Raw genomic sequence first — 12,545 nt, forward strand, 5'->3', positions numbered from 1 at the left:
TCTACCTGTGGTCCAAGAAGAGAAACTTCCATTCTAAACTATGTCTGGAGGTGAATTCCTCATTGGGTTCTTCTACAGTGCACATCTCCTGTAGAGGGAGGGAAGGATGGGACAGTGGACACAAAAGACGGGATACAGTATATTAGTGATTCTCCACCTTTTTAATTTCAAGGACCCCCAGTTTGATATGCATTAGAACAAGGACCCCCATTTGATACCATTTTCTATCTCGGGAACCCCAATCCACACTGTCCAAATGGAGCCAATGGATTCATTTGGTTCCATTTGGACACTCAGAGTTACAGACCTGTAACTTCTCAAGGACTCCTGGGGGTCCCCAGACCCCAGTTTGAGAACCCCTGAGGTACAGTATATCAAATCAATTACAGTTAGAGTCTCAAAATCTAAATGAAAACATTGACATCTATGAAATCATCTATTAGAGTTTTATAACCATTAGCATAATGGTAAATATGTTAACCACTTAAACCTATATACTTATATAGGGATTCCGCCAGGGGTCTATACTTGACACTCTCCTTATCTCCCTCGACACCAAAACTGTTTTCCAAAACTAGACGATGCACAATCTCACAATGCCTCTCATTGCAATGCGTTGTGAGCTTGTAGATTGGAATGTTTGCCAATTACAACATGACCAGAATAGGGATGTTAGGGTTCATGCGTTTAATTAATCCGACAAAATGGAGAAGCTCTTCACTGTTACCTTGATAAACTGTGGTTTGGCTAGCCTCACGGTGGCTATGAAACAGACTCTGTCCTCAAAGGCCGGGTGAAGCGATCGTTGGATCACTCCTTCGAAACCGTTTCGGGTACAGTTAGGCACTGCAAGAGGGGCGGCAGAAAACAAATAGTCTTTTAGAGCAGCAGTTCCAGAGCTTTTCCAGTTCGAGACCCAAAATATACATGTGATACTCAAAATATATTTTGAATTAATAACTTAAGCCCTATTCCAAAAATATTGAAAATAGCCGATCTAAAAGCTCACAACGTGTCGCAATGAGATACGCAGTGAGCTTGTAGATCTGCTATTTTCACCATTTATTTTTTTGTGTGGAAAATATCTGTGGAAAAAAAACATTTATTTATTTTTTCTGGGAAATTAGTTAGATTTTCTTTTTCTTGAAAATGTTAAGAATTCTTAGAAAATAATGTGTAAAAAAAAAAGATATTTACTAGCAACCCATAAAAAAAAACATTGTGAAGATTGGGCAAACACAATGGTCAGATGCTTGCTTATTTCAACTCACCATTGTCCAGGGACTTGAAGTTCCCAATGAACTTCACGTATTCGTACACAGGGGGCTCTTTGGGGTCTATCGTTCCTCGGAGCATATGGCAACAGAATTCTAACTGATTCTTTGCTGGAAATAACAAATAAATCACTGTGTTATATATAAAAAAAACAGTACAATTTATCGTATCTATGAAAGCTTACATCAAAGGCACTCAGGGAATGGTAAGACAGATACATGTATAACGCAAATGAATGCTGTCAAAATGACAGGCTGAAATGAAGCACCAGTGGAGATCTGCAGTTACTTACTTTTCAGATATTCAGGTGTCAGGGTCTCTGCGTCCATTATGTGAGAGGACAGGGCCTTGTAGACGTCTGAATGCTCCCCAATGGGCAGGAAGTTCAACAGGTTCTGATCCACCAGGTCAGACTGAAACGCACAATTACACACATCAAACCCTGTAGAGACTCAGTCAACCAACCACCGGAGGTTGTTGTAGCTCCATGAACACAGCAACATCAAACAATGAAAACTGGGTAGGGCAGCTAACATACAAGCATTGTTAAACACCGCTCGTTCATTTGACAGTTCCAGACAATATTTGAGATAGGTCCAGAGAATTGCTGTACCACTCACAGGTAAATGTTCTAGCAGAGACGTCACGCTCTCTGAGACGTAGATAATATTCCCATCGGTCATGATTGCCAGAAAGAAACCATCTAATGCCTGGTACAAACAAAACATACTGTTATTAACCAGAAAGAAACCATCTAATGCCTGGTACAAACAAAACATACTGTTATTAACCAGAAAGAAACCATCTAATGCCTGGTACAAACAAAACATACTGTTATTAACCAGAAAGAAACCATCTAATGCCTGGTACAAACAAAACATACTGCTATTAACCAGAAAGAAACCATCTAATGCCTGGTACAAACAAAACGTACTGCTATTAACATTCTGCCCTGTGATTCGTGTCATCGGTGAGGGTCCAGCCTTAAAGACTTTGCCAAATCTCACCTCTAAATAGGATTTTCACCATGATGACATTTTAGTTGACGATTAATTGTCACACAAATTGCATTAGCGATTGAATTGTGTTTTTGGCATTGAACATTAGAACATATAAATAACAATTACTTTTCGGTTGCCTTTAATTAAGGCTTTGTAATCAGAGCCTTAATGACTGACAATGACCGATACCACTGATCAGAATAAATAAGCTAGGGCCAAAAAAAAAAAAAAGAATCGTGGAAATAGCCGATCTACAAGCTCACAACGGTTCGCGATGCCACGTGTTGTGAACTCATAGATCTGCTACTTCCATTATTTTTGATGTTTTGAAAATGGATGAACATTTTTTTTCAACAGATTCATTACATGAATGAATGGAAACGATTCTGACGATTATGCAAAACATAATTTCAATTACCTGTGATCAGGCGATTATGTGATAATTGTGTCACAGGCCTTACCTCCAACATCAGCTGAGTGAACTCTTCATTACTAAGAAATGATGGCTTCCAGTCTTGTCGGATCTCGCTCGACTCTGACTGGGCAGAAATTTCTGATGGAGAGAGGGGACAAAACGGCTCAGGTCTGGGTGCATGAATTGTACATCGTCTCTGTCGGGTGGAAACGTCCAAAACTGTTACTTTTCAGGTTTACATTTCAGAAGTAGCAAAAATAGCAGATCTATAAGCTCAAAACAAGCTTGTTTCGAGCTTGTGGATCTACTACTTTTGATGCTTTTGTGCAACGCTGTAGTATGATCAAGTAGGGTGTTCATTTACGTTAACTCTTTATCTGCCATTGACGAGATTTCTCGTTTTTATCCGCATGGCTCAGCCAGCCGTCGACGAGAAAGACGAGATTAAAAAAAAAATGTTTTTATTTATTTTATTTTTTTACTTTTCAAATTTTTCGTTTATCACAAAGGAAGCAGGAGATAACGCGATGCGAAGATTTTCTGCTCCATTCACTTCAATGTTAAAAAATAAACGGAGACAAAATTCACATTTTACCTATTTTTGCAATGTTATTCTATGGCAGGGAAGGGGGTAGGATTGTGTATATACTCTGGCAGTTAAAGAGAAAAAAAAGTTAGGCGATCTGAAATCTCACAACGCATTGTGATGCGACATGTAAGCTTGTAGGCTACATCTGCTATTTTTCCCTTTTTTTTATAGGCTACATTTAATTTTTTTGACATACAAGGGTTTCTGTCTGACAGCGACGATGTTAATGTTGTTGATCAATGTCTTTAGTTACACAATTCAGCAATGTACCTCGATATTTTGTCCTTATTTTCTGAAGAATTCTGCCCTGATATACTTGCACTCTGTGCGCAAGTATATCAGGTATATCAGGACCCAAAATATTAATTTGAAACTTAGAAAAATGAATTATGAATTAATCACTTACACCCTATTTAATAGTGAAAATAGCAGTCACAACACGACACATCGCAATGGGTTGACAGCTTGTAGATCTGCTAATTTAACTATTTCTGAAATGTTTTTTTCTTTATTAAATTATTTTGAAAAAGCTTGATTGTTTTTGTTTTTTTTTCATTTCAGAAAACATTTTAGAATGTTTGATTCTTGAAAATGTTTTAAAATAAAACATTTTTTTAATACTAGGAAACAAAGTGATATTTATAATCTGCTGTGTAGCGTGTCCCCTGGCATTACAGCTTTTAATGTAGTTACCTTTATGCTTGCGTAGGAAGTCAATGCTGTTCTGCAAGATGGTGGACTTGTCCATCTTCCGGGTGTTGCCTGGCAACATGGTCCCCAGTTCTTTGATGAGGACATTGAACTGGTCTCTGCGTTTCTTCTCAGACTTGTTACGGGACACGCTGTCAGGCGACAACAGGGGTGTAAACCAGTGGTTTGGGGGTCGGGGTCAAGGACCCCCAAATTGATATGTAGGCTATTTGGCTGCGGACCCCCCCATCTGAAAATGTTTTGTGCCAGACAGGGACCCCCAGAAGAGAAGATTTGTGATGAAAAAAAAAGCCTTATTTTTGTATAAAATAGGGCTAAAGGGGTTAAATTGATTATGCAGCTACATTAACTCATTTTCCTGGGGACCCTCTGGAACCCCTTCAAGCACTCCTGGGGGTCCCCGGAACGTACTTTGAGAACCACAGGTATAAAGGACCATACACACTATAACTATAACCACAATTATGTGAGCATCCCCACTGATGAATGATAACATTCTGTAAACAGTGGCACCAGATGCGCTGCGCCGTCCAGCTGTGGCGGAGCCCACACACACAGAGGCAGAGAAAGTGCACGAGAGAGAAGATATCTCCACCTTTGTGGTGCTGAAAGAACACATGCAATAGGCCATTGGATTTCGACTGCAGCTTTAGCACCACACCACACGACACCACAGTACACCACACCACAGTACACGACACCGCATCAAAATAACTACCGTTTCCATTACACAAAAGTACCTCCTCTCACATCCACAGGTATGAGTAGCAGACTCCGGTCATTGACACTCCTTTGTAATGTAAACATAGGTGGAGGTCACTGCTTCTTGCCTAACAATGTAATGTAGATGGCCAACTGTCCTATATACAAATGCAGATCACCTGTGCACGTGTAGGTGTACTCCCGCTATCGGTAAGAACCAAATGGACCCTTAAAACTGTGATTATAATACAATATAAATTATAATGTATTACAACTATGCTAATTATAATACACTATAATGTATTATAACTGTGATTATAATACACTGTAAAGTATTATAATGTATTACAACTATGATAATTATAATACATTATAATAGATTAGAACAGTGATTATAATACAATATAATCTATTATCATGTACTACAACTATACCCTGGTCTAAATAAAAAGTAAATAAAAAAAGTCAGTGAGTAGGGACCAGTCATTATGAAGTGTTTGGCCCCGTTTGGCCTAGCTCAGACCTATTCTGGAGTGGTGCCAAAATAGGCACCCATTTCAGACCCCTTTGACACCACTAAGCCCAGGTCCTTGTAATGGAAACGGCAGCACAAGTAGGATGTGGGGTGTGGTGTGGTGCCATGCCAGTGGAAATCCGGCTGGGGGTCCATGGGTCCTTGGGGAGGTTCCAGGGGGTGCCCAGCAAAAATAGTAAATACACCATCACAATAATTGTAACCACTTTATCCCTGGCACAAAACATTTTCAGATGGGGGTCCGTGGCCAAATATATCAACTTCGGGGTGCTTGGCATGAAAAAGTTTGAGAACCACTGCAATAGGCTATGTGGAAAATCTGAGTCTGATTACTAATTATAAGGAGGCGAGATAATTATAGGCTACATGAGGTAAAATCTGTGAAAGTCACACATTGCACCTTGTACTCATGGTTTAATGGTTTTAAATTAATCCAGGCTACAGTGCAGCTGGATAAACATCTTTGATTTGGAGCCAAAGCTGGCAACTCACCGCTTTGCTTTGTCCTTTTCATCTTCTTCCATTAACCCGTCAAAGATACTGCTGTCATCCCTGCAGAGCAAACAAAACACAGGTTGGACTGGATTCTCCCAGCAGCACCGGGGCTCCAGCACTTTAATTCAGTCGTTCAGGAGCTACGCTGCAGGCTAAAATACTCCAAGAATAAGGTTATGGAAACGCAGGAATGAGGCTGGGGAGACAAATATAGGCCTGTCAGGAGTTCATGTGGTGTGATTGTATCTATCTGTAGATCTTAACAAGTGTCAGCATCTATGTGCGCCTACACAGAGTATTTCTCACATCGCATCATGGGCTGTTGAGGTTTGGGTTTGATCAGTACAAATGGTAAAATATATGGACAGCGTTTACATAGCTCCTTCCTAAGTATTTCAAAGTGCTTTACAATATATTTCATATTCAGCCATTCTCACACACACACACACACACCGATGGCAGAGGCAAGCAATGCAAGGCAACAACCTGTTCATTAGGAGCAGTTCGGGGCCAAGTGTCTTGCTCAAGGACACTTCGATTGAACGGGGAACCTTTTGATTCCATGATGACCGGTCTACCTCCTGAGCCTCTGCCGCTCTAATACAACCAAGCACAGCTCAGGCAGTGGCTGTCACCTCCTCTGTCAATCCACATACTGTACGAGAGAAGCTATCCTCTGTTCACACACTGAACTGTTATGCAGGAGGAATGGACATGACTCTCTTCCATCTCAGCACAGATCATTTGCTGATAAAACCCACCTCATATGCCCTAAATATGCATAAAATAACAAATACAAATACTTGTGAGTGATATTAAATATCAATTCAATGTGGCTTTATTGGCATGGGAAATAATTGTTTACATTTGCCATAGCAAGTAAAACAAATGTAAAAATAAATAAACAAAAACAAATGCATACAGTTAAGACATTACCTCTACTATAATAAAGAAATGTATAAATAGAGCAGTGTAACATTTCAACTTCGCAGTCAAGTATACACGAATCCACGGAGCGCTGCCCTGTAGGTGGCGCCGCCATTGCTGCGGTGTCAAACTCAGTCAGCTGCTGCTGCGGTTCTGTCCGTCTGTTCACGTTACTCTTTACCTGCTTGGCTGTTAGAGCAGCCATAAACTACACAGGTTCATCCCGATTTTCTGTACATCTTTGTAAAGTTAGTGTTAGTAAAAGTTAGTAAAAAGCAGGTAAAAGAGTAAAGTGAGCAGTCAGTGACTGCAGCTGACTGACACCGCGCAGCAGCAGCTGATCGAGTCTGACACCGCAGCAATGGCGGCGCCACCTACAGGGCAGCACTGCGTGCATTCGTGTATAGGTGCAAAACTAAAATAAGTAACATGATTACACATTATGACAGTCCGTTTTTTGGATGGCTGTATTCCACTGGACATCCTTCTCCAAACACAACAGCTCACAAAGCTTGCAGTTGTGTTTGCAGATTGTTGTACTTCAACCAGCAGATATGCAAGGTTTTCTTCCTTATTCATATTATTTCATCAGTCTTGTTTTCAAACTTTCCTTGGGTGTAATCTGTGGGAAGTATGGTGTTAGTTGGTACAGTGGGCAGGTAGTTAAAAAATGTAGCTTAGGTTCCACCACATTTTGTGTGCACTGGGTCTTATACCACATGCTCTCTCTTCTCTTCTATCTAATATCACTGAAAAGGCTAAGATACTGCTTTATTCGAGAGCGGATATGAGAGATAAACCAGCACAGTCCAGGGATCAACTCCATGCGTGCCTGAACGTCACCCCCAGCCTGAGCGCATATGGCAGCACGTGAGTTCCGTGTGGCCTGCAGGAAGCAGCAGTGACGTGACGTCGCCCCCGCATTGTTCAGCTGCTTGCGATGGCTGTGGAACAGCAGAGATGTTTAGTCAGTTAGTCATTACTGCTGCTGGTTTCATTAGCCACCCGGAGTCAGATCAAGTTCTGGAGGCCCACATGCTTTCGTTTCCTTTCATTCAAGCACTCTCCCACTTAACAAGTGTATGCATGCTATACTGAGACTATGCCAATGTAAGGCACTTTTAACTACCGGCATGTCACACACACTATATTTGCATGCCTCTCAGTCTGTGTTTACATAGAGAGCTCTGCATTGTTTTTGCAATGCAATGTTGAGAATTTGGGAATTTCTTCATGAAAAACAGATGAATATTGTCCGCTGTCCTTTTATGTCCCCACACAAATGAATGCCCTGTTTTGTACTTCTTCGTATGACAGTATGATCTACTATTCTTCAAACAGTAGATCATAAAACTATTAAAACATTTTGAAAATGTTCGCCTATTGACATAGAGAACCCAAAATAGAGACACCAGGTTCAAAGTGGTTCCATCTATCTCAATAGGTGGGGCCTGCTCCCCTTTGGCGGCAGAATAAGATCCGTCAAAATAATCCTCCTACCCAGATTACTACATCTTTCATATAACTACCAGCAGAAATACCTCTAAAAGAATTCAGAGAATGGAATAAACATATTTCATGTGGGATAAAGAGAGACCAAGGGTGAAATTATCGACCCTACAGTTGCCGCAGAAGAGCGGGGTCATGTCCCTTCCGTCTTTAAGGGATTATTATTTGTGAGCACAGTTGAGACCTCTTGTATATTGGTGTAACCTAACGCCAACTGGAAGAGTATAGTTAACTTTCATGGAAACACCAATACAGTCATTGCTTGGCTGCATTGACAGGGACAAGGAAGTCTTTCAGATGCAGTTAGCCAAAGGGTCAATCTTTCATTAAAAGTTTGGGGTGGTCTAACATTTCCAACTAAAAGAGAGGCTAAACTACAGTACTAAGATGGCCGGTATATGCACCTGACTTTATGCCAGCATTGCAGATTCAGACAATGGAACTCGGAAATCAAGATAACCAAAATATGTGACTTTATTAGTTTTTATATTCTATGTAAAACATATGGCACGACTTTAAGTTAATTACAGCTATGTGATTATTATAGTAAAAGTAGTCTCGCGTGGCCAGACTGTTGCCTCCCACAATTTTCAAATGTTTCCGGTCATACAGTCTGGGACTCGGAAGCTCTGATCATGATTAGAATATAAACCGGATGTGAAGCTTCCTCCCCACTTCCGTTTCGTCTTTACAGTCGCGCAAATTTATCCGACTATAAATCAAAATCATTTAAGTATATTTAGCTTGCTGCTTAGCAGAAATGGAAATTAAAAAAGAAAATGTAAAGATATTTTGAAATATATTTTCGTGAACGGAAGTGCCAGTTTCCTCAATCGGATTTCGGGAGTTGTAGTTCCAGACTCTATATAGCATTCGGAGATTGTGGAATAGTTGTCTGGCTACGCGAGTTTATAGTAAAAGGGAGGCTAAATCCAAGAGACCCATTGATTGTCATCAATACATATATTGATCATTATAACTCGGGAAGTAGTAAAGGTCTTATAAGCAAATGATACTATGGAATCGTATCACTGAACAAGGACTCCACACAGATTAGATGAAAAAAACAATGGGAAAAATTATTTGACAAGACGTGGGTGAATGCTTGGACAATACAGTTCTCCTCTACCAACCCCCTGACCTGGATAGACTTCTATTGGAAAAAACTGATTTGCTTTTTTATCATTCCCAAACAGAAATCTAAAACTGGCACTCAGCTAGTCTCAGGACTGCAATTATCGATTATTTTCATAGCAATTATTCCATTGATTATTTTTTCAATTAATCGAGAAGCATGTTTTAAATACTTTGTCTTATTTTTTATATATCAATGAATCGACATGAAAAGATTTGTATATATATATTTTTTATATCACTAAATCGATTAGTCAGATTACTAGTGTCGCACAAACATTTCAAATGGAAAAAAAGCGAAAGAAATTACTCAAAATCGATCTGTTGCACCACTACTCAGCTGTGCTGCTGGAAGGGTTGCCGAGAGATCATGGTTGATCATGCTCATATTTCCTTTTAAAAAAATCCTGGGTTTCAGTATCAGTGTAGCATACATCTAACATAGAGTAAAGATGAATGACTCTTACTTACTTAAGAGTCTGTAGGCAGCAAGTAAAAAGTCCATTACAAAATACTGGCTTCAGAAAAAACTGTCCTACTGCTGGCCTATTTGTCAATATTGTTAAACATCTTCTACAGCAGATCACCTACTCCATATGACTCCAAAAAGAACTGGAAGGAGAAAGAAAGTGGAGAAAATGGTGTGCATACTTGACCAATGTATCAGATCTCTCATAATTAAGGCATGTACCATGTCTGTTTATTTTGAAATTAAGTAAACCATTTTTTTGTTTTTGTTATACTGATCATCCCATGACCTTGTGCATTATGTCTTGTTTTGTCTTTTGTTTTCTTGTCTAATGTCTTTTATAATTTTGGAAAATGTTCATAAAAAAAGGTAAAAAAAAAAAGAAATAAGAAAACTAAGTGGTTATCTATGGATTTTAGAAATATTAAAACAATGAAAAGGACTTCATAAAAGCTACTTTGGATTCACTGCAACAGGTTATTTTTTCAATTTCCTGAAAAGTAACGGTTTTGCACATACAAGATTTTTGCGACCATAATACAAAAGAAAAAGGCGAGGATGAGGCAAACTGCACAAGTAGCACGCACACTGTAAACAGGCAGCGTTATGATTAGGATCACGGTGAGACGAGCGGTTTGGGAGCAGACGAGTCGCAACAGTGTCTGCAGTCTGGAACTACTTTTTGTAGACACTGCTTTACCACAACTCTACAGCACAGTTTGTGAGCACTTATTGGATTATGTGGTACATCTGTCAGCAATTAGTTTCACATATATAAGAAATTAAGACGCTTGCACAATATCACTGCTGAGAGCTTGAGCTTTATTTAGTCAATGTCTTGACTGGATCTACTGGAGTCAAGGCTGGTGGCTTGGCTGTTGTCAGACAACTGTTGATTATAATAACATAGACTATTGATTCAAAGACTGGAACGCAGCAACGTTTTGATGAAATCATGAAATGTAATATTGATTTCTAAGCTTTCTTAGCTTGAACTTGTAAGCAGTTATTGTTCGGTTCATTACAAAAACATTGTTGAATTGGGAGTGGTTATCAGAACCTCAAGGTGCTCAGGTGGTGCAAGTTCCTGTCCAACACCTAGGAGACTATAGGCGTTAGAATCCACCACGGTGCCTCCGGCTTGGCCGAGCTTAACCGCGCTGAACCGGAGGAGTAGGACGAAGGTGCTACATCCTCCTGGTGAGGGCTCCTCACTGGAAGGTGAGCGAGTAGGGGCTGCAGTGACAAGGCTACACAGAAATGTCAGGGGAATTTGGGAATCACCATGATGGCTAAATTGGGCAACTCTAAATTTCCATAAATATCTTTGTACGTCTAAATGAAAATGTTTACAAACAAAAATAGATGCTCAATATTATGCGCTCAAGATAATGTGAGCTGTGATCCCTGCCCCCAACACCCAGCAAAGTCTCAACCTGTAAGAAACACTGCAGTGTCTCGTGATTCATTTTGTTCCACCCAGAGCGCAATTTGGACTGGTGTCCCCGAGGCCGGCTTCTTTGAACAATGACACACACTCAGACCCCTCTGAATGATGCATTATGACAAACTCAAAACAGGGAAGTTCCACTGTTCAAACAGCACACACACTCCAGTCAAACATACACACTATACATAGTACACACACACACACACACACACACACACACACACACACACACACACACACACACACACACACACACACACACACACACACACACACACACACACACACACACACACACACACACACACACACACACACACACACACACACACACACACACACACACACACGACTATAGTACAAGCTAATCATTAACACTAATGATATTTGCCCTCCACAGGAGGATGAATGGGTGTGTGTGTGGACTGCAAGCCTTCCTGTTTTGAAGGAATCACTCATGGCTGGTGGCTACACCCTTAGTGGGTTTGCAATAGACTTGATTTATACTTTCATTGCGCGAGGGTGTCGCGCAATGAAAATGATAGCTGATCTACGAGCTTGTAGATCGGCTATTTTCGGTGGGAGAACCCCCGCTCGTAACTAAATATAAGTGAGGCTTTAGAGCGCCGAAGCAACCATGGGCTGCAGCCAACCTCATGTTGAACCTGAGCTTGGTGTTTGTCTACCTAAGCCAATGTTAATGAAGCCCTCCTCTGCCTCTACAAGGCATCACGTTCGCGTGGCATTCAATGTCACGGGTGTGGCATTCGTTTCCTTCACATGACCAGCGGAGCTCACGCTCGCACACATAGAAAACAAACACAAGCGCACGAAATGCGGGTAAGAATCACGCATCTCGGCAGGTGTAGTAATGTAAAGTACCTTTTACATTTTAAACAGCACCCATGAAATGGACAAAGTATTTTAAGGCCTTCCACTGGAGAAAACTTTGTAGTACTACTGAATCTTGCCCTCTTAGTATCAAAACCAGGGTAATTTTCATAAAATTGTGGGAGCTTATTACAAAGTCATAACCTTCCCTTTTATTTTTAACAGGAGTTTAGTGTCAACAACATTACCAAGTAAATGTACAAAAAAAAGAGAAAAAAATGTTGGGTACATTTTAAGATTTCAGGGGCCCATTGCTGCCCTTTGTCTCAGTATATTTTTGACGAGGCCATTAAATCAACACCTTCCCCTTTCACTGAGCCAAGAGAACTCCCAGAACATTAGGTCATGGTCCTTTTTCTCTGCCAGCTGCTTGCTTTAGTGCTGCTCTGATGCCAGCAGCAGGAAGGACAGGGGAAGCTGACAGTGGGGCCACCCTGGCCTC

At 40.5% G+C, this 12,545-nt stretch overlaps 1 protein-coding gene across 5 annotated transcripts in view; it reads right to left on the minus strand.

Moving 5' to 3' along the window:
* clocka (clock circadian regulator a) overlaps positions 1–12,545 on the minus strand; it is a 50,192-nt gene that overhangs the window by 13,763 nt on the left and 23,884 nt on the right. For all 5 annotated transcript variants that reach the window (XM_084066338.1, XM_084066339.1, XM_084066340.1 and 2 more), the window contains 8 exons: positions 5,721–5,780; positions 3,974–4,122; positions 2,738–2,829; positions 1,896–1,985; positions 1,568–1,688; positions 1,272–1,385; positions 728–846; positions 6–88 (listed from right to left, as the gene is read on the minus strand). In XM_084066338.1, coding sequence (XP_083922464.1) covers positions 6–88; positions 728–846; positions 1,272–1,385; positions 1,568–1,688; positions 1,896–1,985; positions 2,738–2,829; positions 3,974–4,122; positions 5,721–5,780 — 828 coding nt within the window. The remainder of the gene's footprint in view (positions 1–5; positions 89–727; positions 847–1,271; positions 1,386–1,567; positions 1,689–1,895; positions 1,986–2,737; positions 2,830–3,973; positions 4,123–5,720; positions 5,781–12,545) is intronic.

The sequence above is a fragment of the Gymnoscopelus microlampas genome, assembly GCF_963454915.1.
Source record: "Gymnoscopelus microlampas genome assembly, chromosome: 9".
Taxonomy (NCBI): domain Eukaryota; kingdom Metazoa; phylum Chordata; class Actinopteri; order Myctophiformes; family Myctophidae; genus Gymnoscopelus; species Gymnoscopelus microlampas.